This window comes from Eurytemora carolleeae, unplaced genomic scaffold, assembly GCF_000591075.1.
Source record: "Eurytemora carolleeae unplaced genomic scaffold, Eaff_2.0 scaffold317, whole genome shotgun sequence".
In the NCBI taxonomy this organism is placed as follows: Eukaryota; Metazoa; Arthropoda; class Copepoda; order Calanoida; family Temoridae; genus Eurytemora; species Eurytemora carolleeae.
In genome coordinates this window covers 125,836-153,584 of record NW_019396274.1, presented here as the reverse complement: position 1 = coordinate 153,584, position 27,749 = coordinate 125,836, and the positions used below count along the sequence as shown (strand labels likewise).

The window sequence follows — 27,749 nt, the reverse complement described above, 5'->3', positions numbered from 1 at the left end:
CTCCTATTTTATGAATTTCAGATCAAAAATGTTGCAACGATTTCGACCGTTTGTTCGCACTAACAATCTTCTGAGAATGCACAGAACGGAAGTTTTACACGTTGAAAACTGCGCTAAATGTGCTCGAACATTATTTCAATCTTCCTTCAGTCCTGGACCCATGAGGAATAGTAAAATTGGGAAAAAGAAATTTGAGATTGAAAAAAGCCAAGTTGAGGTCGATGATGGAGATGTTTTCGGAGATATACAAAAAGATGTTACTGAGAAGATTGCCAGTGATTTTATGTTTGAAGAGGTATATAGGCCGATAGTAACTCAAATAATAATGATTGATTAATTATTTTATTCTTTTTTCAAAAGTTGAGGACAATTCTATTTATTTGATGAAGTTAACTGATCTAATTTGTAGTAATATTTTGATTGTTTAAAAGGTGTAAATGTGTTTCACGTAGTTGAGGATTGTTTTATCAAGTTTACTAAAAATGGTCTTCAGGTGCACCGTGCTAGGAACGATTAAGACCAAGTTAAAGATTTAAAAAATCTTATACTAGGACGGACCCAAGATTTTTGCAAAAGTTTGAAATCCTCGTTGATTTATTTTTTAAATCAAGTTAGTTAAAAAATGTTTAATTGCTTGAATGTTAGTGTAACTGTAGGAAAGTTAATAGATTTATAGATACTAGAAACTCAGGGCGCTTCGCGCCCATCTTCTATTTAAACTTTTAATTGTGGCTTTATCTGTGAGCATTTTCTCTTTGTACAGTATAAAACAAAAACAAAAAAAGTTTGCGGATTTCATAATATTTTTTCGGGCATTTTCAAAATTTTACAAAAATAAAAAACTTTTAACCACAAAGGGGGGGGGGCCACAAAACGTATTACTCTCCGGAAAATTTAAACAGTGTTTAAACATAACTTAGAATTGTCGTAGGAGGCTGATTTTTTGCATGCAAACTCAGAATTATGTATATTACGTGCATTTTTTGATTTTGAAGGAATCTGAGCAAAAGTGCGCGCGCGCGCGCGTTTTTTGCCGGTCAGAATGCTCTAATATTTATTTTGACCTCAGAAATGAATTCCTCATGCCAAATTACGTATAAATCGACATACAACATGTAAAAAATGTACTAAGATGACCCATAATGTAATGGTTGGCTACTAGCGCGCCGGTCAGAATGCTCCAATGTTCAATTTGACCTCGGAAATGAATTCCTTGTCCCAATTTTGCTATAGTTTGATGTATCACATGCAACTGTTATTCTAACTTGGGCCAAACTTAGCACATTAGTATACAAAGATATTTTCTTTTATTGCGCGCGCGCGGACATTTAAGCCTTTGGGTTGAATTTTTTTAGCGCAGATTTGTTTCAAGAGTGTCAGGAAAAATTTTCAAGTGCAATTAATGAAGTTAACATTGATTTACTGTCAAAAAGTCGCATTTTTTCACAAAAAACGCGCGCGCGCACGCACTTTTGCTCAGATTCCTTCAAAACCAAAAAATGCACGTAATATACATAATTCTGAGTTTGCATGCAAAAAATCAGCCTCCTACGACAATTCTAAGTTATGTTTAAACACTGTTTAAATTTTCCGGAGAGTAATACGTTTTGTGGCCCCCCCCCCTTTTTAAAACTTCAATCATTCATAAACCTTCCCTGGGGTCCCTAGATATCCCACAAAAAAGTTGGGCCCGATCGGTTCAGCCGGTCCAGCTAAAAGTAGGGTCAATTAATTTATTTATTTATTTATTTATAATCGGTTGTTAGATTTATTGATAGATTGATGAGCTAATTCATGGATTGATAGTTCAATTGGTATAATGATGGGTTGATTGATCGATTGAGAATGAAATTGATAAATTGAACGTGTAATTGATTGTAGGTTGATGGATTGATGGTTCGATTGATAATGTAAATAATTGATTGAAAATGTAAATAATAGATAGAAACTAATTGTCGGCCGGTTTATTGCTAAATTGATCGATTGATTTGTTGATTGATCGATTTGTTAATTGATTAATTTATTCATGAATTGAATAGTTATTCAATTGATTTATCTATTTAACAATATTTGCCCCAGGACGATGACGATGAGCAGGATCGACATGAATCCAAAGTCAGTGATATTTACAGACCAGGGAAACAGGTCAGCTGAACTACGTCAAAGACGTCTCTATGGAATTTTTACTGTTTCCTTACATATATGTTTCTCTGAAACTATAAACTTCTTTCTATCTTTACCAAATCTTTAAATAAGCCATTTAAAGACTACATTGAAGGTAGTAGACTGTTTAAACTTGGATCGTAATATTTGACGAATTTATGTCGTCTTTACAGTCTCATCCTTTGTGGGTAAACCTGTACATTACCTCAACCATGATAATTTTTATTATTGATTCAAAGAGACTGTAAGCTTAATTTCAAGTGATGCTCTAAGCCAAGATGGGAATGTCTGATTTACATCTGCACCCTTAAAAGCATTTTCTAATCAAGCATGAATAAGATATTCATTATTTTGTGTTTTGAAATGTATTTTTCCCCTCTGCAAAAGTTTGGAAAACGGCCTCTGAAATTGACCCTGGAAACTGAACCAAGAAATTGACCTCTGAAATTGACCTCTGAAATTGACCTCTGAAATTGATCTCGGAAATTGACCTTTGAAGTTAAAACCCTGGAAAGTAACCTAGGAATGAATTTAGTTCTACCTGCGCCGGATGAACGAGCTCTTGAATGAGAGGAATGACTTAAAGGGAGCTCTGGACGTTTTAGAGATTGAGATGAAAGAAGAACTGGTTCAGCCTGAACAGGTTTCATAAGCTTTTAGATTACACTTGTAGATGTGGTTCAACCATGCCTCTTTAGCTTTAATCGGCATACAATAGAAGTGATTGAACTTTATCTGTGCGACTTCTCGCTATATATTAAATCTGGTCCCAGAACACAATATGTACAGTTTATGTACAAGGTACATGCGTACAATGTACATGTACTGCCTGTTTCACTCTAAATCATTCATTCATTCATTTATTCATTTAGTTAATTATAGCTAATATTAATAGTTTTAGTGATACATTTTTTATTCATTTAAGTGTTAATTTAATTTTGACGGTATTTTTTTTATGTTGTAGCCGCACTACCGAGTTCTTATCCATGCTTGTGCTAAGGCCGGTCATCTTTTAAAAGCTTTGAGCTTACACAGGAAACTTAACAGTGGTCAATCAGAAGAGATTTTATTATTATCTTTTTTGTTTCATTATTTCTTTCGAAAATAAAACTTAAGAAATTATTAGCAAAAAAAATACTTAATTGATGAATCTATTTACTGTTATTTTACATCCTTTTAAAGTCTGAAATATCTTTATCACCTTGGACCGCAAAAGCAAATAGCTCTCCGTCATAGCTAGCTAGTAATTCTAGTCTAATTATTTCGAGTCTGTGTTAATCGTTCATAGAATATTGGCTGTTCAAGCTGTTTTTCTAATTATAAAAAGGCGACGTTTTTTGGCTTATATTTTAGACTCACTGGTGGTCATTAAGGGAGTTCAAAGAACGAGGTTTAAAGTTTCATATTGGCATCTACACAGATCTATTCCTAGCCTGTACTAACTCATATTCTAGGTAAGTATATTGGAATATTATACACAGATCTATTCTTAGCCTGTACTAACTCACATTCTAGGTCATTATATTACAATATTATACACAGATCTATTCCTAGCCTGTACTAACTGATATTCTAGTTCATTGTATTGGAATATTATACACAGATCTATTCCTAGCCTGTACTAACTGATATTCTAGTTCATTGTATTGGAATATTATACACAGATCTATTCCTAGCCTGTACTAACTCACATTCTAGGTCAGTATATTGGAATATTATACACAGATCTATCGTTCTCAACAGTAAGTTCTCATAAAATTGTCCTCAGTATAAGTTCTTCTTAAATCGTTCTCAATAGTAAGCTCTCATTAAATCGTTCTCAATAGTAAGCTCTCATTAAATCGTCCTCAATAGTAAGCTCTCTTTAAATCGTCCTCAATAATAAGCTCTCATTAAATCATCCTCAATAGTAAGTTTTCATTAAATCATCCTCAATAGTAAGTTCTCATTTATCTTCCTTAAAAGTAAGTTCTCATTTATCGTCCTTAAAAGTAAGTTCTCATTAAATCATCCGTAATAGTAAGTTCTCATTTAATCATTCTCAATAGTGAGTTCTTATTTAATCATCCTCAATATTAAGTTCTTCTTAAATCGTCCTCAATTGTAAGTTCTCATTAAATCATAGTCAATAGTAAGCTCTCATTAAATCGTCCTCAATAATAATATCTCATTAAATCATCCTCAATAGTAAGTTTTCATTAAATCATCCTCAATAGTAAGTTCTCATTTATCTTCCTTAAAAGTAAGCTCTCATTTATCGTCCTAAAAGTAAGTTCTCATTAAATCATCCGTAGTAGTAAGTTCTCATTTAATCATTCTCAATAGTGAGTTCTTATTTAATCATCCTCAATATTAAGTTCTTCTTAAATCGTTCTCAATAGTAAGTATTCATAAAATTGTTCCAATATTAAGTTATTTTTAAATCAGCATTAATAGTAAGTTCTCATAATATTGTTTTAAAAGTAAGTTCTCATATAATCGTCCTCAATGAGCGTCTTATTCTCAGTGCATACTAATAAGTGCCTTCGAATAAGTGAGTCCGCATAAGTGCCTCTCATTAGTGTGTACTTAGGAGTGCCTCCGAAGCAGTGAGTCTGCATAAGTGACCTTTAGCGTTAGGGAAGGTTGATAAATATTGCAAGCTGATAAGAGAGACACACTGTTCCTAATTTCTAGCTTTGTTGGTTGTTATGTATACTAATAATTTTGTTTAGCCTGTGGGACCCTTATATTAGGGATTTGTTGATAACCTAGGGAACACCGACTGCCCCCCCCTCTATCCCTTTTCTTTGATTTGACGATCTATCTATATTAACCTAACCTAAAATGGTATGCAAGTGTATGTACATTTGAGTGAGAGACAGGGGCCCAGAGTTCTCAATTAGTGGTTTATATATCAAGTTCTTTGGACATAAATCTATTAGATTAAATAACATATGATTTTTTATTTTGTATATTTTCTAGAGAATTGGGTTTGGAAAAAGCAACAAGTCTGCTCAATGAAATTAGAGAGAAGCATATCAACCCTAACCGAGTTCTTTACAATAGTATAATTCAAGCGTTTGGCAGGTATAATTTCCTGAATTCTTATTTATGTTCACAAAAGTCAATGTTCACTGTTCCGCCTTAAAACCTCAACACTTTTATTTTGTGTGCTTCACACTAAATTTGCGTTAAATGTTGGGTCCATTCAGTCTTAAGAAAGCAAAACCTTTTAAATGGACTGGTTAGTGTCTAGACTGTTTAGACGTAATTTTAGGTGATTCAATTACAGATCCATTATATTTTCAAGGCGGATCCAGGATCCTGATCCGCATCAAAATGAAATAGATCTTTAGAACTGTTTTTTAGAGGGTTATATCCAATTCATATCCCATGAAACCTTTGCCTGTTTCCGAATTTAATGGATTTAAGCCGCATCTCAAATCTCCCAAAAAACGGTCTCAATTGACCGGCTTAAATCTTGAAAAATTCAATATAAATTTATGTGGAACCAACAAAATTTGAGTCGCGGCTTAAATTTAAACTTCGGTTCAAATTCTTTAAATTCGGCCTTCGGTTATGTCATAGAATTATCTTTAGTTTTAATTGTGACATTTTCTTTAAAACTGACTCGCGCACTTATGCTGCAAAGACTATGAAAGAAAATACGGAATTTAGAATAAAAAAGAACGATATTTCTTATTGTTACTCAGATAGAGGTTTAAAGGGTAATGTTTTAAATCTAACATGCTTTTTAACAGGAGGGTCACTTGAAATTAGTCCTTTAACTTGAAGAATCTAGGTGTGGGGATTTAAGAACAGCCCTAAGCCTAGTGGATGAGATGAATGCAAACAAATTTTCTCTCAACTCGCAATCCTTCAACTTTCTTCTTCAAGGCTGTATCTCAGATAAGGTGTTTTTTTTATGTCTCTTTATTTATTTACAACTATAAACATCATATTTCCCGAAAAATTAGTTGAACACTTAATTATATCATCGTTTGAGATAAAACGCGCGAATTTTATTACAAAAACTTCGCAGTGCTGGTGGTTATTTTACTTAATTGTCCCAAGAGACTTGACGTCCCTTTGCTAGGGAGATCCGAGGTTGGTAATGTTGGTCAAGGGGTGGTAAAAATTATTTACAACTACTTTATAGGGAAGTAAAGGGAATTTTACTTAACCGAGGGTTCCAAAGACAAAATTGGTTGAGGGAAATTGTGGTTACGTAAAATTTCTAATTTCCTCAAAAAGTAGTTGTACAAACTTTTATCGTCTTTTAATATTAAAATGGGCAAATTTTTCCCTGAAAACTTCTCTGAGCGGGATATTAGTTTACATAACTGTCCCAAAAGAACGTAAAGTAACCTAACTTCCCTCTGTTGGATGAATTTTAGGTTGGTAATGTTGGTGAAAAGGTGGTAAAAACAATAATCAACCGCTCAATCTTAATCAGATTAGGTCTCCTTTAAATGGCTCTTTGTTTGGGGAATTATAGGTCGGTAATGTTGGTCAAAGGGCGGTACAAACAATAACCAACCGCTCAATCTTTTTCAGGCAAGGTTTTTTTTATGTCTCAAAGGAGACTTCAAACAATAACCAATCGCTCAAGCTTTTCAGATAATGTCTCTAAAATTTATGTTTCTTTGGAGACAACATTAACCTACCCCTCAATCTTATCTTTATCAGATAATGTCCCTTTGGACACTTCAATCAATAACACCGCCTAATTTCTATCAGATAATGTCTCTTTTAAATCTCTCTTTAGTGACTTCAAGCAATAACTAACGGCTCAATCTTTATCAGATAATGTCTCTTTTAAATGTCTCTTTGGAGACTTCAAGCAATAACTAACCACCTAAATCTTTATCAGATAATGTCTCTTTTAAATGTCTCTTTGGAGACTTCAAGCAATAACTAACCACCTAAATCTTTATCAGATAATGTCTCTTTTTAATGTCTCTTTGGAGACTTCAAGCAATAACTAACCACCTAAATCTTTATCAGATAATGTCTCTTTTTAATGTTTCTGGGGAGACTTCAAACTATAACCAGCTGCTCAATCTTTTATATTTGCTTCATCGATATTTGTAATTTCTGTAAATGAAGTTCTATATTCTGTAGGAGTCGGGATTCAGACACGCTCTGCTTGTCTGGAGGAATATGAGAAGAAAAAGAGTTCAACCCGACATTCATTCATTCAATCTCATGTTAAGGTAAACATAAACATAAAACCGGTTTGCTTTCAGTTTCCATGGGAAAATCTTAACAAAATCAGAGTGACTATTCAATTGAAGAGTGCCATCAACGATTCAAGAAACCCTTTTCTGAAAATTGAAAGGGCAAATGAGGTTTTATATATATTGAAAAACACTTCAGGTAATTTTCTTTCATTTTTGAAAAGATAGTTCTACATTTAAAATAAAGATTTAAAGAATTTTATTTTATATTACATTAAAAATATGATCTGCCATGATTTGGGATTTCGTGAGCCCTTGTTTTTTGTCTTATCTAAAAATAACATTATCAATTCAAATATCTAATTCCTTTGATTTTAAGATAATGGAGCGAAATTGATTATTTTATTGTTGAAGGGCTGCGAACGATTGTAAGCTAGGAGATGGATATTGGGCGAAGGATATTCTGCTAGAATCTGTTCATTTAAAGGACAGAGAAAACATGGAGCAAAAACTTCTGACAGCTACAGAAGGTAAATTGTTAAAAGATCTTTTATTTTTTAATCAATAAGTTTACATTGTAAAACTTTATTAACAAGATGAAATTGGTTTAATTTTGTTCCTTTTCATTCTTGGACTTCAGGAGGATTTTGTCTGTGAGAGTTGAATAGATAAAGGGAATCTGCTTCTTCTGGTTGAAATCCCTGAACAAAATCTTTTCTGTATGTGAACACATCAATCAGTTTGTGCACATACCAACATTTTTGCACATATTTATCAATTTTTATTAACTAACCAAACTATTTTGCATGAAAATCAATCGATTGTTGCTCAATGCAAATTCCTTTATAAAAAGCTAGTTTTTTGGTATGCAACAATTTTCATTTAATCCCGCCCCTTTTAAAAATAATAATAAATAATAGAAATAATTTGTTATTTTTTACAAAGGAATGGCATTTACTGTCAGACAATTTAGAATCAATGGAAATTTAAACCCCTGCACATTTCCACTGTTTTTGCCAATTTTTGCAAAATTCAATTTTCTCACCTTTGAGATGAATTGCTTTCATACTCCCTGGCCACAACACGTGACACTTTAGTAAGGATACTGATCAGATCCACCTTGGAGGCATTCACCAGCAGGGCAGCACCTAGCACCTAGACATGTGACACTTTAGTAAGGATAGTGATCAGATCCACCTTGGGGGCATTCACCAGCAGGGCAGCACCTTGCACCTAGACATGTGACACTTTAGTAAGGATACTGATCAGTTCAACCTTGGAGGCATTCACCAGCAGGGCAGCACCTAGTAACTAGACATGTGACACTTTAGCAAGGATAGTGATCAGATCCACCTTGGAGGCATTCACCAGCAGGGCAGCACCTAGCACCTAGACATTTGACACTTAAGTAAGGATACTGATCAGGTCAACCTTGGAGGCATTCACCAGCAGGCCAGCACCTAGCACCTAGACATTTGACACTTTAGTAAGGATACTGATCAGATCCACCTTGGAGGCATTCACCAGCAGGGCAGCACCTAGCACCTAGACATGTGACACTTCAGTAAGGATAGTGATCAGATCCACCTTGGAGGCATTCACCAGCAGGGCAGCACCTAGCACCTAGACATTTGACACTTCTGTTAGGATAGTGATCAGATCCACCTTGCAGGCATTCACCAGCAGGTCAGCACCTAGCACCTAGACATGTGACACTTCAGTAAGGATACAGATCAGATCCACCTTGGAGGCATTCACCAGCAGGGCAGCACCTAGCACCTAGACATGTGACACTTTAGTAAGGTATCTGATAAGATCCACCTTGGAGGCATTCACCAGCAGGGTAGCACCTAGCACCTAGACATGTGACACTTTAGTAAGGATACTGATCAGGTCAACCTTGGAGGCATTCACCAGCAGGGCAGCACCTAGCACCTAGACATGTGGCACTTTAGCAAGGATACTGATCAGATCAACCTTGGAGGCATTCACCAGCAGGGCAGCACCTAGCACCTAGACATATGGCACTTTAGCAAGGATAGTGATCAGGTCAACTTTGGAGGCATTCACCAGCAGGGCAGCACCTAGCACCTAGACATGTGACACTTAAGTAAGGATAGTGATCAGATCCACCTTGGAGGCATTCACCAGCAGGGCAGCACCTAGCACCTAGACATTTGACACTTAAGTAAGGATACTGATCAGGTTAACCTTGGAGGCATTCACAAGCAGGCCAGCACCTAGCACCTAGACATGTGGCACTTCAGCAAGGATACTGATCAGATCCACCTTGGAGGCATTCACCAGCAGGGCAGCACCTAGCACCTAGACATTTGACACTTTAGCAATGATAGTGATCAGATCCATCTTCAAGGCATTCACCGGCAAGGGCAGCACCTAGCACCTAGACATGGGACACTTTAGTAAGGTATCTGATAAGATCCATCTTGAATGCATTCACCAGCAGGGCAGCTCCTAGCACCTAGACATGTGACACTTCTGTAAGGATACTGATCAGGACTACCTTGGAGGCATTCACCAGTAGGGCAGCACCTAGCACTTAGACATTGAAAACTTCATTAAGGATAATGATCAGGACTACCTTGGATGCATTCACTATTAGGGCAGCACCTTGCACTTAGACATTTGACAAGGATACTGATCAGGACTACCTTGGAGGCATTCTGCAGCAGGGCAGCACCTTGCACTTAGACATTGAAAACTTCATTAAGGATAATGATCAGGACTACCTTGGATGCATTCACTATTAGGGCAGCACCTTGCACTTAGACATTTGACAAGGATACTGATCAGGACTACCTTGGAGGCATTCTGCAGCAGGGCAGCACCTTGCACTTAGACATTTGACACTTAAGTAAGGATACTGATTAGGTCTACTTTGGAGGCATTCACCAGCAGGGCAGCTCCTAGCACCAAGACAGAAGACCGTTTTCATCTCCAAAAATGTTTGCTTGACAAATTGTTCAGGTGTTTATTAGCTGGTAATTTAAAAAGATGTGAGGGGATGAGGTGGTCACAACTCCCGGCCCCAACAAAACAATTGTTAAAATTAAATGCTCCTAATTTTTTATCTTCCTATATTTCACCGAACGTAGGAACTTTGTCCTTTCTGGAAAAACGATGAAATTAAAGTTAATTCTTGAAAAGACCATAAGACGCAAAAAATATCTTTTTGTTTTTTTTTATATTTACAGAGATATGATTGTGGTAAGGTAAAACTCTCAAAAAATAAAAAGACAAAAAATGTACCTGAATAAACCAAGAGCCCTGAACAGTATTCCTCCAGCTGTAATATCCTGCAACAGTACTGTGTGCAATCATAAAGTCTGAATGAAGAGGTGTCCTGTAGGAAGCAAATCCATCAGTTTCTGTTCTACTCTTCTTTTTCTCCTCGACTGTCACCCCGTGGTCTATCTGGCTTCCTTGGCAGGCCTGCACAGTAAAGGGTGTTTCATTAAAATAGGAATTCTTAAAGTCTTTAATTTAAATTCAAATTTAGACATCTCCAACCCCACACATCAAAGGGAGTTATGATGATAATATTTTAATATGAACAAATATCTTGAACTGACAGTCTGCGTCTTTTCAAACTTTGAGATTGCTTTTCACATGGTTTAAAACATCTTTAATTTACTCCGAATTAATTTGTGTATCTTAAAATACCAAATTTCCTTTTTTACTGTTATAATTGTCAATAATACCAAAATGCTACTAATCTTAAACAACTCCATTAATATACTTATTAACGGATTACTAGACCACTAAAATATGCCGGGAAATAAATTTTAAAAAAATGTATTTAATATCAAAGATTAAAGATGATAATATATATTTACTCACTTCTCATATTACGATATTTGAGTTCATGGTAGATTAATTACAACAAGCCACTCTAAGTACATTTTGTATCTTGTAACATCTTATTGTAATTGGATCGCCTTGAATTAGATTTTTCACCTTTCATTTCACATTCAAGTTTTATCTGAACATTTACAGCTATTAGAATACCTGTATGAAGAAGAGTTTAGGCTTTCCTGCCAGATCTTCACAGTTGGCTGCAGTAAATGGTTCCCAAATCTTCTGTACTGCATAAGGACGGTCATATCCGTACAAGATACCTGCAAAATATTTCATTATGTAAAATATCATGTGATTTTTTTAAATTGTGAAAAAAAATTTATGGCTCTTTTTTAAGTCTTGACATGGCCTCAATGGCGTTTTTTTAATGTTGGGTTCTTCTTTATTTTTAGATTTTCTACTCGCGATATGATCATTGATGAACATAATTTTATAGATAAACATAATTTCATAGTTAAACATCATTTTATAGAAAAACATGATTTCATAGATAAACATCATTTCATAGATAAACATAGTTTCATAGATAAACATAATTTCATAGATAAACATAATTTCATAGATAAACATAATTTCATAGATAAACATAATTTCATAGATAAACATAATTTTTGATAAACATAATTTCATAGATAAACATAATTTCATAGATAAACATAATTTCATAGATAAACATAATTTCATAGATAAACATAATTTCATAGATAAACATAATTTCATAGATAAAAACTCTCATCTATGCTTGTGACACTAAGTGGAAAATTTGTTAAAAAATAAAGTTATATCAACAATTACATTTTAAATAAGTGACCACAAATAGAAAAGTTCAACTTTTGAACTTAATCTGAAAGAATAAAGAATAGTATGTGAAGTAAATTTGTCTTTTAAACTAGATATCGAAGAAAAAACTATTAAATATTACTTAATAAATAAATGATAGCTGAGATGAAAGTTACCTTTTTTTAACAAATTTTTGACAGCAAAATTTTTTAAAAAAGTTATTAACAATATTTATTAAATAGATAGATGATGGTTAAAGCATTTAAACAGGGTGCTCACACATCTGCACACACCCTGTCACAGTTCTTGTTCTACTTCATTTTCTGTGCTTTAATATTCCTCATGTTCTTGGTTAAACTTTGAAAAATAAGTTTTTTGGACATCCCCATATCCACCAATATATTATCGGTTTCAGAATTTTGTTTAGGACACCCTGTTCCTACGCTCTATATATGTTTTATTTGGCACACTTATAGATGATCAGAGCTGAAAACTTTAGAATGGTGGATATCGGGATTAAGGCTTAATCCACTCTTTTTCTTAATATCCAGATTAAATATGGCTTGTTCTCCTCTCATTTTTAATCTTCAGATTAATTAAGAGAGCAAGATTAAGGATATCCCATTCTAAAGTTTTCAGCTCTGACTGCTTTAAAATTTGAAAGGCAGGATGCAAGGGGCGTAATGGGTGAAGGTTTGCTACAAAATATCTAATCCAGAGTTGGGTATAAACAAGATGTTTGTACTTCTCTTATGCATAATGTGGTGCAAAATAAGATGAGTTCATGAATTCCACATGAGTGGGAAATGGCAATAAGTAGGCTTTTTTCAGCACTGAAAAATATGCCTCATACTAACTTATTCCATGTTTCCAATTCCTCCAAACCTCAAGTAAATAGAATAAGTTGAATTAAAGAAGATGAAAAAGTACACAAAAATGCATGCTGGCAGGCCTAGATTTGAGATTTAGCTTAGAAGAAAGTTTCCTTTTAAACTAGATAGATCTTTAAGAATTAACAAAAAACTAAACTAAAAATTACATTTTTATCAAACCACTAAAATCTATTACCTTCATTTCCGTGACTGAGTATAACTATAGCAAACATGTCTGAATGGGAATGATCCTCAAACCTTGCTGCCTCAAGCTTCTGAAGAATCTCAGTTGTTGTCAGGTTTTGGAAGACCCTGACCTCAAACTGGAGTTTAGTGAAAACATCTATCATGAGAACTCGATCCACATTTGATCCCTTCCTCTTACTAAGGCCAAGATCAGTGTGGAACATATCATTCTCAAAGATCATACAAATCCCCCGGCGTTTTCCTTAGATGTTTTCAATATTCAATTATGTTTTGTGTTGTTAAATTATTATGTTGTAAAAAGTAATGCATTGAGTCAATTTTGTTTGATAGCTTTTTTGAACAATAACACTTAATAGCTGAACCTACAAGGGCCGATTTTTTTGTGGTAACTCATGTGACCCCAGGTTTATGGCAAGCTAAGTTTGAAAAAATATAAAAGTTTGAATTTTGAAAAAAAACGATGAATTTAAATCAATATTTAAAGCTAAAATTATCATCAGGAAAAGAAATATTACTGAATAAATTTGCGAATGAAAACTTTTATTAGGCTAGAAACTAAAAATTGTGAATCCATCAGATCAAGATTCAAGTTAAAGGTTTCATACGTAAAGTTTGAATTGAACCCATCCCTTCTGTTGAATATGTATCATTGCCATTGATCTTCACAAGCCGTATCAACTTCTCCTCATCAGATTCCTTTAGAGGAGGCTTAAACTCCTCTTGCTCTTTCTTCTCGTGATGGTCTTGATGATGATGGCTTTGAAAAATCTCTCTAATGAAGCTTTTGGCATCACTCTCATCTTCACTGATCTCTTTGTTAATCTCAGCTGCAGGTTTAGCATCCTGTTCGTCTACACCCATGGTAGCAACTTCAGTTTCAACAATATTAATATCATCCTCTTTCAAATCATTTTTCAAGTTTTCCTGGACAATCTTGATATTTTCTTTGGAATCCATCCTACAAATAAAACAATAAACCCCTTGAAATACACCTTTGTTTATAATGCTGTAATATTTTTTAAACAGAGTTGGGTTTATTCTTTCCTGAGTGTTTGCACAGAACTAAGAGTACTGAGAGAATCTACTGAAACGTTATCTTTAAAACCACAAAGTTTCAAGAAATAAAGCGGTTAATTCAGTAATCTATTTAGCATATGCAATAAATACTGTGGTCATGAGATTTTAAAAAAAATTCCAAATTCAGATATTTAATTATTTTAAATAATTTTTGCACATTGCACAATCTTCATAAATATATGTCTTGAAAAATGAATAAAAGATAAGTAGAATGACTCATAAGGGCGATAAGCTCGGATTTATTTTTATTTTAAAAATGATGAAATAAGAATTTAAGAATTATGTTGATAATCTGTTTCTTTTCATGATTAGAAATACCAGCGAGGGTTTGTTTTAAGAAAATTGAAAATCATTAAAAAAGTAACAATATTTTTATTGTGCGAAGGACCTGATAAAATCAATGAGAAAAAACATGAAAAAAAAACACAAGATTGATATTTAGCAGTTAAAAACACAAGATTGATATTTAGCAGTTAAAAACACAAGATTGATATTTAGCAGTTAAAAACACAAGATTGATATTTAGCAGTTAAAAACACAAGATTGATATTTAGCAGTTAAAAACACAAGATTGATATTTAGCAGTTAAAAACACAAGATTGATATTTAGCAGTTAAAAAATCTAAAATTCTTAAATCTAGAAGTTGAGGTTCAAACTATAAATGTAGAAGAAGACATCAACTGGTGGGATCTAGATATCAAACAATCACAGGAGTCAAATCTTGTCAAGTAAGTAGGTTGAATGTTAATAATATTAATAATAACGGACTACAATTTACAATTAACATGTCTGAAGCCAAAAAACGAACAATGAAATCCATTTATAACCCCCGCATAAATATATATTTTTCGTGAAAAATGAGTATTCTCCAGTTTCCAGTAAAACACTAAAATAATGGCCTTGCACACGTTTTAAGAAAACCTAACACATGAAAAAAATTTTAATGTCCGGGCTGTAAAACCAGGGCACAGAAAGGACTTAAAACCCCAATTCAATACTGGAGTCTTAGACCATCCCTGCAACTTGTGATTTGATTTGATTTAATAGTGTTTTTTTTTAATGTTTTATTGCAGCTCAAGTGTTTCATCTTAGGTGTAAAAGCTTTTTTGTGGTACTTAATTAAAAGAATGAAAATGTCTATAAATATGTTTGTATTAGCCTGGAAACCAAACTTAAACAGGAAAATAATTTTATCCTTTAAAAAGTTGACCTTCCAAACAATAAGTTTTTAAGCAAATCTAAAAACATTCCCGTAGTTCTTCCAAGTTTCTAATCAAAATCTGAGGTAAATAGATAGGTCAGAAGGTTCAAGAATTATGATCGGACACACAAACCAACAAACAGAGAGCAATGTAAAATAAAATGATGAATGAAAATTTGTTTAGAAAGATGGATTCCAGATTACCAAGTTTATTAGAAGCCTCTCCAAACCTAGAAAACGTAGTTTCACTTCGATTAGAAGATACTCCGAAAAATAGGAAACATTTTAAAATCTTTATTTAAAACCTATCATTCTTTTTAACATTTTTAAGTCCAAATCTTACAATACTTATTTTTTAGGAGTAGATAGGATTTGAGTTTTTGCCACAAACCCTGATTTTCTAATCCCTATATCTGAGCAAGCCAATGTTGTAGGCCTTAGATATTTTAAACTATGAATTCTGTTAAATCAAATAATCTTAGTTTGAAATGTCAAAGGTTTACTCCAGCAGGTAGCAAAGATATAGGCATTAGTGTATTTGATTTTGAGGCAAAGACTCATTTTATTTACTTCAACCTCGCCTAAGTTTCATCAGATCTACCGTGAAAGTCAATTTTTTTACTATTTTTTTTAAAGACAGATGATCGTTTGATATTTAATTAAAATGAGGGAATAGATTGATGTTGCTTGGCGACATAAATACAGTCATCAGAATTATGCAGGTTTAAACTATTCTTTATTAAACAAAAAGAATGTTTAATGCTATAATGTTTCATCCTCGATTATAGAGTGGTATGTTCGATTCTCAACTGTCCCCTTTAAACCTTTGTCTGATCTATGTTGCATAAGATATCCTTCTCTTTCTCTATGAGAATTGATTTTTTTATTTTTGACTTATCTGGGACTTGCGGATTTATGAAAATGCGACAATGAGGGACATTGATGGAAATTGAAAGAATTCAACTTGTCGATAAAAATGCTATCTACGCTATTTACATATCATTGTTCAGATATGGTTTCTCTTGGCACCTTTGTGACGCGGACTTACCACTCTGAAAGTAGAGGGTCACTTGAAATCAACAGTTTAATTGTATTAAATCTGAACAATTTCTTTAAAGGAGGACAAGGTGAGGCCAATCCTGAAGACCCTGCAGACCTTGTTGTTGAACCTGAACACGGCCGAGGCTGAGAGGACGGTTCTCTCCCTCGTGGAGGAGTTAGATATTCAACCATCTACAGAGTTCTATAATCAGGTAAATAAAAGGATAACAATAATGATAAAAATAAAGATAACAAATTTTAATATTTATACTGATATAATATACTAATATAATACTGATTTTCAATGTTAGGCTTAATTTTAAAATTTTATCTTAAAACTGTTGAAATGCAATAAAAATTACATGCAACTTAACTTTTACAACATAAAAGGCCTTCTAAGAGATACATAGCAAATCATATAACCTTATTTCAATCCCATCTTAGCATAGTCATTTTGTGATAGGGATGTGGTCAAAGGGCGTGCCTAAAAGTCTGATTGATTGATTGATTTATAGGCCGGACACAATCTTTCTCTAGAAGGAACTTAAACCTGTTACTTCTCTAGGTGATTCGACAGCGCGCTCTACGGTTTGATTACGAGGGAGGTATCTCCACCCTGTCTCTGATAACGGAGAAGAACCTTAAACCTGATATTATCACATTCGGTTGTCTGGCCATGTGCTGTTCGTCTCTTAGGACTGGACTAGTAAGTTTTTTAAAACCTTCATAGGAGAATATTTTTAGATAAAAAAAAAAATTAAGTGATATAAAAATATTAAGATTGAAGTTTTCAAATGCATTAAGAAATGCGGCATCCGCTAACCCTCTATTTCTTGTTAAAATAAGTTTTTATTTTTAGAAATTATCAAGTTTGTATTTTTAGAAATTATTATCTGATCTCAACAAATATGGAGCTAAACCTAACACAGAGATAATGGGAACTCTAATCAAGGAACTGGAAAATTAGTTAAAAATTTTTTTTCTTCTTGACTGGCTGATCAGATTTGGCTACAGTGCAGTGGGACCCACAAACCTGTGGAATAGAAGACGACATTCTAGCAAAATGTGTATTTAATGTTTAAACTCAACTTATTATGCGGCCACCTTCCCAAAGATTAGGTTAGGCCCTCTGAGGCGCCACAGGCTGCAATTGGGGGGGGGGCGAGCGCTGCGGCTATGATGCGCTCTAGAACAGGCGGGGGGGCCGAGCGCTGCGGCTAGTGCAGAAAATTGCACAATTGGGAAGTTGCCACTTGGAAAAATTCCCTTGGGAAGTTGCCACTTGGAAAAATACCCTTGGGAAGTTGCGGCTTGGGAAAATGCCTTTGGGAAAGTACCTAAAATCTTAAAAATTTTTAAAACTTTAGCCGTATTACTAATCCACAGTTTTTTTTTGGTCCCATAGTATATCAATCAATTAAAGTTTTATAATATTATAAATCTTTTTTTGTTCTAAAATCTACAATGTCTGCTTTTATTATTTAAAATTTTCAATTATTGTTCAGATATTTATTGGGGAATTTTATGTTTATTATATTATTTTGGCACGACGTGCTATAAAGTTTTTGTAATTTTATCTGTATCTCTAAGGTTCTCGCCTTTTCAGATTATATTTTGTCCCTCGCTTGAGCTCGGGACAAAATAAAGTCTCTAAAGCTAAGGCTTGAACCTTCTCGATAAAGAGAAAACTTCTGTCCAAAAAAAACTTTATAACACTGGGAACCAAAATAATAGTGTTATGAATACTTAATTCATTTAAAATAATTCTACAATTTTGGTTTAGAAAATAATTTTGAAATCGATATTCCTCTGATGGCAACCTCCCCAATAGATTTGATTTGATTCAAGATGGGGTTTTAAGATTTCAAAATTAATGCTAACTTCTTGGATTTATGCAGGGAGCAGGAGAAAGATTAAATCCACGCGATGTCAGGTAATGATCCCCCCCCCCCCCGTCCTTTTTTTCTGACGAATAAGGACTGGACAAATGGGGAAAATTAAGATATTAGCAGAAATTGGTAGTAGGTTTGATCAAAAGCATGACAAATACGTTCCAAAGACTGTTTTTAAGACTGGAGACCAATTTAAAATGGTCATATTTGAACCTATACGCCCTAACAGGGTTCTAGCCTCCAACCACCATCCATTATATTAGAAAAATGTTTTTTATTGCAAAAGAGATAAATATCTTTTTTTATTTGGTTTAAACTATGTTTATATTTGTCAAGATCTAATGCATAAATTGTTAAAATAAGGAGACTAGAGGTTGTGATTTTTTATAAGAAAGTGGCCTAAACCCCAAATCCACATTTAAATGAAGCGAATAAGTTCTTAATCCGATAAAAACAGCTGACTGGTACTTTCGCGTCCTTTAACTAAATCTCCTTTGAACAATAAGGGTTAAGCATTTTGATGGGATTAACATAATCCATCATGTCTGACCTGAAAGAAGACAATATTTTGCTTTGTTTAGAAAATACCTTGAAGTAGTCAAATCTGAGAAGATACTTGTGAACAAGACGATGCTAAACCATCTCCATAATTTCTACAACAACTTCAGGCATAATATCAAAATAAAGGTATTTTTATAACTTCCAACTCATTATATAACCGGATAGATGGTGGGACTTTTATATTTATTTATTTATAACCGAAAATAGTGAGATCCAATGAATATTTTTATTAACGGTTGATTTTTCAGAATTGTTGCCCAATACATATTGTTTGTGCAGAGCAATGGATGTTATGTACCGTACACTTATGTACAAGATATTGTTATGTATTGTAGAAGAATTGTTATGCACCGTACACTTAGTACAAGATATTGCTATGTGCAGGAAAAGGGAGGCTATGTACCGTACACTGTTGTACAAGATATGAAGAACGGGTATGCTGAATGGAAGGAATTTACCAGATATTACAAGGTGATTAATTTAGAATATTTAGAATATCTTTATTTAATTATTATTCCCTCTTTTAAAAATGATTATAGATTTTTAAGTTATCATAAAATTTTAATTTTAAGAATTTAGAAGCAAGATTTCAATAGTTTATTCATTAAGAAAATTGGGTTGTAGTATTTAAGGCATAAATGCGCAATCATTTGCTTTGCCAGCAGCTAGTGGCAAAATATCTAGTATATCATGATTAGTCCTTGATTCATTTATATACTCGTTGTAGTTAGCTTGGGTTGGGTTGTGAGCAATAAGTAAAATTCTAAAAAATTGGTTTAATCCGTTTTTTAGGATTTGTATTTAGTTTACTCCTCATTATTGTTACAAACAAATATTGTATTTTAATCCTGTTTAATTTATAGGATTGGCTTGTAGAGGTGAAACTAGAAGAAAACGTGGATCCATTGGATCAATACAAAACTACAAAGGAAGAAAACAAAGAGAAGGAGGAGAAGAAGGAGAAGAAAAGGATTCAAATGGAGAAAAGAGAAAAATTTAAACAAAAAAAAGAAAATTTTGAAGATTAAATATATTTCAGCTAGAAAATGGTTGCAAACAAGAAGAAGAAGAATACTGGGCTGAGTAGGGAGGAGCTGATGATGATGTGTATTGGAGATGTTATTCAGGTGAGCATTAATCGATGATCATTTATTTGGAACAATTGCTGATCCTAACTTAATGAACATGATCATTAAACATTCAATACTGTGCAATATATTGAAATTCTGTTATGAAGTGAAATATTTTTAATTTGTAAGAAATATGAAAGAAACTTTGCGATATAAAACAAAGATTTTGTCAAGTAATGCTCGTTTTTACCAAAGCTATTATTTAAATCAGTAATAATGTTTTTTTTTATCAGTTATAAGAAAGAAAATCATTTTTTTGCAATTTCTATAATTTTGTCGCAAACAATTATTAAACCCCTAAAGGGGTGTAGTAGGAGTTATAGTGTTAAACATCATAAATCTGCATTAGAAGTTTTTTGTGATTCTTCTGTTAGTAAAAATAAGGCATGTACGTATGAATAATATAAAAGATGGGTTCTGTTTTAAAAATAGAGAGTTTTATCAAATAGGTGAAAACAATTCCTTTAAATAATTATTTTCAGGAACTGATCCTAGCTCACGATGAAGGGAAAGATGCAAATCTGAATAAAGTCAAGAGAAAGTTTGCATCAAAATATCAACTAGGAAACTTAAAATTAATTCAGATTTTAAAATTCATATACATTATAATTTTAAATTAGAAAACACTGAGACCCGTCAAGGGTATTTCGCAGACGCATTGAGTTCTTTGGAAGTATTGATTTTCAAATTCGATTATAATGATAGTGTTGATAATACCACGTCAGCATATTGAATTTATTTTATTTTGTTTACTCTAGAATCTGCTCCTAGACTGGTAGATATTATTGCAGCAGTTCCAGCCCAATATAAAAAGGTTTGTTATTTATTAAATATGCAATCTTAATCAACTTACATCCTACAACATTCTTCTACGATCTGTCTTTATAATGTTTCCTATCTGATTTTGGAAAGAATTTTCTTCTCAACCTTTTATTTAATATCGCCTCAGTCCACATCTGCAGCCCTACTTTGTTCAAAATTATTAATTACTTTGCAGCAGAGTGAACACTTTTAGTGGTTCTTTAGGGTTTTTTATTCGGTTTTCTGATAATCTTTTTTTTCGGTTTTTTTTTATGCTTCGATTTTTTTTTTTTACAAAACTCGTGAATACAATACCCCTACCTTGCAGATTCTGGTCCCTAAGCTAAGAGCTAAACCTGTAAGAACTGCCAGTGGAATTGCTGTTGTAGCCCTCATGTGCAAGCCACACAGGTAAAAGTTTTAACAAAAAGTTGAGAAATTTTTTTATTTTACTGAGGTCGGCGATTATATTAATACAATGAAGACGACTTTTTATTCATAATGCTTTGATCCCTAACAAGCAATTTTTATATTACAAGTTTGCAAGTAAACAAAGAGAAGCTGTTAATTGACCACTTCTCTCTGTTTAAATAAGTGATATTGCTGTTTAAAGCTTGGTAGACTTCAAAATTGAAATTGAAAGTCGTCTTCGTTGTATTGATATATACGATAACAACTGTAGAAGAATACAAATTCCATACACTGACAAACTCTGTTTTAAAAAAAAATTTTAATTTTTTTCTATTTTTCATTTAATGATTTGTTTTTATTGCAGGTGTCCTCACATCAACTTTACTGGGAATATCTGCGTATACTGCCCAGGAGGGCCAGACTCAGATTTTGAGTATTCAACTCAGGAAATTAACAAATCTAACAATTTATTTTATTTCGGAAAACATCCTCATTTTCAAAAATACGGGAAACTTTTCTTGACGAATTATGTGAATATGATTCGTCGTGGATGTTTTTTCTCAAGCACTTTAAAAGAAACGTCGTATTGAAATAGAAAATTACTTTATATTTAAATTTGTTAAATTATGATGTAACCAGTCGTATACCGGTTATGAACCTACTAGTATGCGAGCTATCAGAGCCAGATACGATCCTTTTCTACAGACTAAACATAGGTAGGAGTTAGCAATCAATCAATCAATCAATCAACCATATTTTCATTTTTTACATCATAGCAAGAGCCTAAAGAGTGTCAGTTTGAACTAAAGCTATGAAGTTGAGAAAATGCTTCTTCCAAGCCCGGTCGAGGGAACTTGATTTAAAAATTATTTTCGAATTTTACAATACTAACATGTGCTTTATTTCCTTTAGGACTTCCACAATGGAATGTAGACTTGCATGCAAACGTCGTCCAGAGTAAACCTTTAAACCTTTATCTGATCAGATATCGAGCTAGAGCAGTGTCTATTTCTTAACATTTTCTTAATAGTTTCTACAGCATAAATCCACCAATCATTTATATAAAGAAACCGAAATTGAAAATCAATTATCCAAGAGAAAAACATGGATATCTTACTCATTCCTGATTTGAAAACTTTATCTGGATACCGTTGTGATTGATCAATTTTATTTGATCAGTTTAATCAATTAATGTTGATGGGATGTTTCAAAAATAGGAAGAAGTCCAGACTGAAAAACCAGGACTTGAACCTCCAATCCATTACTGGAGTCCATTGTCATCCCCGCCCTTTATGATTTGATTTGATTAGATTTGATTTAGGGTTGATCAGCTGAAACAGCTGGGGCACAGTGTTGATAAGGTGGAGTTTATTGTGATGGGTGGAACCTTTATGGCGCTGCCAGACGATTATAAAGATTATTTTATCAGGTTCAAATATTTGATAAGTGTAATATTATAAACTTCAAGGTAATAAAAACCTAAAATGGAAATAATTTTAATTACTTTACCCTTTCAGAAGCCAAAAATTATGCGCAAAGAAATGCCACACAAAACTTCCTAAAATAAAGTTCTTTTTTTTTAAAGGAATGGGGTAGAATCGCAAAACTTTTAGAAATTCTGGAAGATTTAGAACAAAATTAATCTATTAACGTTCTATAGAAATTACAAAAATAAGTTTATAAAGGATTTATGTAAGGGATAACTTTAAGCATATAGGTCAAATTAAAAGAATTTTGCCTTGTTTTAGAAATCTTCATGATGCATTGTCCGGTCACTGCAGTAATAATGTGGACGAGGCAGTCAAATATAGTGAGAAGAGTCTTACGAAGTGTATTGGTGAGAAGCTGTCATGTTTATCCTTTTTTTTTAAATTTTTGTTCAAAAGTGGAATTTTTGATTTTCAACGGTTCCGCTTAAACCTTTGTCTGAGTAACAATATACTAAAACATGTTTAATTCTGAAGGTTTCCTTCATATTGTTTTGCAGCATGATTCTGCAAGTCAAGGTTCAAACTGTATCGTTGTGCAATGTTCATGCTTTATATATGGAAGGTCACTTAAAAGTACATCTGCATTGAAATTATTTAAAAAAATAATATTGGATATATTTTCGTTAAAATTTTAATTTAATTTTGTTTTAATCGAGGACACTATTTAGGAATAACAATTGAAACGAGACCAGACTACTGTCTTAAGAAACATCTTTCCCAGATGCTTAGTTACGGGTGCACGAGGTAGGGCTTGCATTAATGTACTAAGAAAAGAGACTGTTTGTGAATTTCAAGTGACCTACCATGCAAAAATGCTGATGTTTGATTCACAACGGTATCCTTGAAAGCTTTCTCAGATCAAGTATGTATTAGATATCAATGTTTATTTTCTTTATTTTACATTGGGGGTTCACTTTAAAAGTGACTTGCTCATTACTGCAGGAAAACATATTGGAATTATCAAAAATAAACACTTTCCACATTTTTTATCAAATTAAGGGCTTAAGGGTACCGTTGTGAATCGGACATTGCAATCTTTGCATGGTGGATCACTTGAAATTACCCTTGCAGTCTCTTTAAAAAAACTGTTGACATGAGATTAAGGGAACAAACACGTTTAAATAAACGTCAATCTATCAATCAATCTAGTCTTGTTCTAGGCTCGAGATTGGCGTTCAGTCCGTTTATGAGGACGTAGCGAGGGATACGAACCGAGGACATACAGTTCGAGCTGTCTGTGAATCCTTCCATCAGTCCAAGGATGCAGGATTCAAGGTCAATAAACTTTTGATTGATCAATCAAATCAATCCAATCAATCAGGAGTATTTATATTTTTTTAAAATTCTTTCATTGAAATATAATCTTTGTTGCTTACAAAATGTTGGGACTTTTTTAGCATCGACTGTCTATTATCATTATTTTTTGGGGAGCGGGGAGGAATTACAAAAAGAAGAATTAACTTGTCTGATTCTTTATTATTTTCCGTAACCTTCGTCGCCGGTTGATTATTGATAGATTTTCTAGAAACAGATTAAACTTTCAAAATCTGCCAATATAAAAATGTATATTTTAAACTCGACGCGAAGACGATATAAGTTAGCTGTTTTTGTGTTCTTAGTTTTTTATTTGTTAAAGGTTGTAACCCATATGATGCCTGATCTGCCTAATGTTGGCCTAGAGCGTGATATTGAACAATTTATGGAGTTCTTTGAGAACCCGGCCTTCAGACCTGATGGTCTCAAACTCTATCCTACTCTGGTTTCACTATTATATAACATCAATACATATATTAAAGTTTTTCTTTTTTAGCTCAAGACCCTTATTTTTATCATTGGAAATAATCTTTTAAAAGATGTTTTATAAACCTCGTAAAAGTGGAGACCTGGAGACTTAATTGGGTTATAAATATAATCAACCCATTCTTCGTCTGAAAAAGACGATATATAGTTTTTTAAGTTTAAATTATGCTTCCAAATTAAAATCATTGTTATACAAGCTAAAATCTTTACTTTTTAAATTAAAAACTTTCTTTCTTTTGAATTCTCAATAAGATAAAGAATTTTATATAAAACAGCTCATGATTAACATTTCTCATGGCTTGATAAGATTAAAAGAATATATAGGGTTATATAATTCAGAACATTGATTCTTTAGTATAAGGATAAATAATCAAGAATTTTAGAAACGTAGGAGAAAGTTCGAATTTTCATGTGTAGGTTCAGTTTCAACTTTCTCCGCTCCAACTTCTTCACATTCATCACAGGGATTCTCCAGGTTTTTCAGAAATCCTGAACATTGAAAGTTTATTAGAATTCTTCAAATTCCACACACATTGAAGTTTAATTGCTTTCGGTCTCAGTAGGGGATTATAGAAATTTAATTTACTGTTAATAATGTTTATTTACAACAAGGTTTGTATGAACTGTGGAAGACAGGGCGGTACAGAAGCTACCCAGCAGCTACCCTTGTAGATCTGGTCGCTAGGATACTAGCCCTGGTTCCCCCTTGGACAAGGGTTTACAGGTATACAGCTCCCTTGTAGATCTATAGCCCTTGTTCCCCCTTGGACAAGAGTTTACAGGTATTCAACTCTCTTGTAGATCAGTTGCTAGGATATTAACCCTTGTTCCCCTTCGACAATTTTTGTTTACAGGTATACAGTTCACTTGTAGATGTGGTTGCTAGAATGCCCAATAACCTTGTAAACCTTCTTTTATTTTTTTATTTTATTTTTAGTAATGAATTTCTCTGCTTGTTTGAATTGATTTGCAAAGATTGAAGTATTTTAAAATCAACAACGTTGGTGTAGTTAGCACCGATATCATTGCAACCAAAATGAGGAATGAAGTAAATCTTTTTAAAATTGTAGAATTTTTTTAATACTTGTTAGTGTACCGTTTAGAATTAATTACTCACTTGTCAGTCTAAGAGTTTAAAAATTATTAAGGCGTTAATTTGGGTGAATTTTATTTTTTACTTTTGAAGACGACATTTATTGACTTTCTAACTTTCTCTATATCAGGGTTCAGCGAGATATACCTATGCCCTTGGTAACTAGTGGGGTTGAGCACGGAAATCTGAGAGAGCTTGCTCTGGCCAGGATGAAGGATTTCGGAACAGAATGCAGGGATGTCAGAACCAGAGAGGTCGGGATACAGGAGATACATAACAAGGTCAGATTCATTTGTTTACTAGCTGAAGTACTCGGCGTTGCCCGTGGATTTTTGGAAATACTTGAAAAAAATTCTAATTAAAAAAATCGAGTTTTGAAGAAAAAAATCTAATTATTCTTGGCCTTATATTATATAGATTTAGTTATTATGACTGCCTGTTAAGACTAATGAAGGTGTTTCTCGACACACAAATCCATCTTATTTTGATAAGTAAATTTTGGATTAAAGGAACTGTTTAAGTAATTTTAAAAGACCCTTCTTGCAAAAATGGCCAAGCCCGAGTTAATTGTAGTACCCTTCAAAATTTAATCTGATCAAAAATGTGAAAGATGAAGTCCTTCGTATGACTTACAATGTTAATTTAAGGTTCGTCCGTATGAAATAGAATTGATCCGACGGGATTATGTTGCTAATGGAGGATGGGAAACCTTCTTAAGCTACGAGGATCCGGAACAGGATATCCTGGTCGGACTACTCAGGCTTAGGAAACTCTCAGAGGAGGTCTTCAGGTAATCTATGGTTGTCAATTATTTTATTAAAATATTGTTTTTCTCGCGATTTTGTTACGTTGTTTTCAATTTGATTTAGGGGCAGGGGTTTATATTTTCTTGGAAATTGCTACCACCCTTTTGAAAATCCGTTTGTCTTCCAGCTGTTACGTATGTTTGAGTGGAGCCATTTATTTAAGTTTTTTTTTCGTTGAATTTAGAAACAATAAAGTATTTTTTTGGGAAAATAAATTAAGTCTTAATAAGTATAATGTATTGAGAAATATGGAAAAAGGTTTTCAATTTATAATTTTATCCCCCAAGGCATCGATAATCAATAATCTTAAGCCCACGTTACTAGAGGGCAGGAGAGGAAAGTTCAAACCGTACATCCGGCAAAGGCCTGACGCTGAGTGTCAGTCGGACTGTGAAACATTCCTCCCCTAATTTTAAGCCTTTTGATATAACAACATTGGTGTTTAGGCCTGAGTTGAAGGGAGGAGTATCTATGGTTCGAGAACTTCATGTCTATGGCAGTGTTGTCCCAGTAGCTGCAAGGTAACTTTAATTTATGAAATTTATTTTGATAAAGTTTTAATATTTTGATGTATTTATAATTAATTTATACAACTTAATTGTTCAGATATGTGTAACAAAAAAACATAAACTTAAAAATGGTTGTTCAGAGATCCGAGTAAGTTCCAGCACCAAGGGTTCGGGACCCTGCTCATGGAGGAGGCGGAGAGGATCGCTAGGGAAGAACATGGATCAGGTAAATACTGATAATGAATCCTGTATCTTTGATAATTGATCCTTGATCCATAAATCTGGATCTGTCCTGTAAAATCTTACTCAGATCTATACATGGCCTGAAATCAAAATATGATTTTGGCCTGGTCTTGATTTCTCTGTTTTCTCTTTCTCACTTTTCTCGAGGTAAAATTTTCACTTGGATCAAAATTTCTGATTTCCTGATAAATCTCCCTCAATTAAAGTGTGCAAATCTTCCCCAGTTTTTCTCTGCATTTTTAAATCAAGAAAATTTTTAAACATTTTTTTGCAATGCTTTAAAAATGTCAAATGTCAAAAGAAAGTACTTCTGACATTTAACATCCTTTGCACCAATCCCTTTAAAAGGGATTTACATTCTTAAAAGTGAACAGTTTCTTTTCAGTAAATTTTTAATTTAGGAAAACTGTCTTATTTAGAAATAGTTCAATAGTCCCTTTTAACAATTTTAAGAAAACTATCTTATTTATAAATAGTTCAATAGTCCCTTTTAACAAATGTTTATTTTAAGAAAGCTGTCTTATTTATAAATAGTTCAATAGTCCCTTTTAACAAATGTTTATTTTAAGAAAACTGTCTTATTTATAAATATTTCAATAGTCCCTTTAAAGCAAATGTTTCTTTTAGGAA

At 33.3% G+C, this 27,749-nt stretch overlaps 3 protein-coding genes across 8 annotated transcripts in view; 2 read left to right on the top strand and 1 right to left on the bottom strand.

The window, feature by feature from the left end:
* The first annotated feature begins 7 nt into the window (after positions 1-7).
* LOC111699914 (pentatricopeptide repeat-containing protein 1, mitochondrial) lies at positions 8-19,964 on the top strand. Of its 2 annotated transcripts, none has more exons than XM_023470683.1 (19): positions 8-295; positions 2,080-2,145; positions 2,699-2,806; positions 3,128-3,198; positions 3,537-3,617; positions 5,128-5,232; positions 5,948-6,059; positions 7,270-7,361; positions 7,740-7,855; positions 14,782-14,869; positions 15,527-15,613; positions 16,013-16,064; positions 16,461-16,595; positions 16,949-17,089; positions 17,267-17,335; positions 18,282-18,316; positions 18,857-18,962; positions 19,221-19,307; positions 19,700-19,964. In XM_023470683.1, exons 1-19 carry the CDS (start codon positions 11-13, stop codon positions 19,862-19,864), a joined length of 2,001 nt encoding a protein of 666 aa, XP_023326451.1. In that variant the 5' UTR covers positions 8-10; the 3' UTR covers positions 19,865-19,964. The 2 variants fall into 2 exon arrangements, with proteins under 2 accessions (XP_023326451.1, XP_023326450.1); XM_023470682.1 differs by having other exon boundaries at positions 15,527-15,619; positions 16,019-16,064.
* Positions 7,895-14,128, bottom strand: LOC111699915 (caspase). Of its 5 annotated transcripts, XR_002764856.1 has the most exons (6): positions 13,693-14,128; positions 13,053-13,304; positions 11,355-11,464; positions 10,596-10,778; positions 8,371-8,870; positions 7,895-8,026 (listed from the first exon to the last, which is right to left on the bottom strand). XR_002764856.1 is itself a non-coding variant. In XM_023470686.1 (5 exons), the coding sequence occupies exons 1-5, from the start codon at positions 14,018-14,020 to the stop codon at positions 9,432-9,434; spliced, it is 936 nt and encodes a 311-aa protein (XP_023326454.1). In that variant the 5' UTR covers positions 14,021-14,128; the 3' UTR covers positions 9,402-9,431. The 5 variants fall into 5 exon arrangements, 4 of the variants coding, with proteins under 4 accessions (XP_023326454.1, XP_023326452.1, XP_023326453.1 ...); XM_023470686.1 differs by lacking the exons at positions 7,895-8,026; positions 8,371-8,870 and adding an exon at positions 9,402-9,494; XM_023470684.1 differs by lacking the exons at positions 7,895-8,026; positions 8,371-8,870 and adding an exon at positions 9,553-9,650.
* LOC111699918 (elongator complex protein 3-like) overlaps positions 19,870-27,749 on the top strand; it is an 8,573-nt gene continuing 693 nt past the window's right edge. Inside the window, 16 exon segments of the mRNA XM_023470691.1 lie at positions 19,870-19,963; positions 20,449-20,530; positions 20,725-20,780; positions 21,096-21,178; positions 21,543-21,624; positions 21,818-21,894; positions 22,500-22,607; positions 22,927-23,015; positions 23,337-23,412; positions 23,829-23,943; positions 24,305-24,440; positions 25,078-25,192; positions 25,692-25,842; positions 26,209-26,351; positions 26,814-26,888; positions 27,017-27,102. Coding sequence (XP_023326459.1) covers positions 19,883-19,963; positions 20,449-20,530; positions 20,725-20,780; positions 21,096-21,178; positions 21,543-21,624; positions 21,818-21,894; positions 22,500-22,607; positions 22,927-23,015; positions 23,337-23,412; positions 23,829-23,943; positions 24,305-24,440; positions 25,078-25,192; positions 25,692-25,842; positions 26,209-26,351; positions 26,814-26,888; positions 27,017-27,102 — 1,555 coding nt within the window. The 5' untranslated portion in view covers positions 19,870-19,882.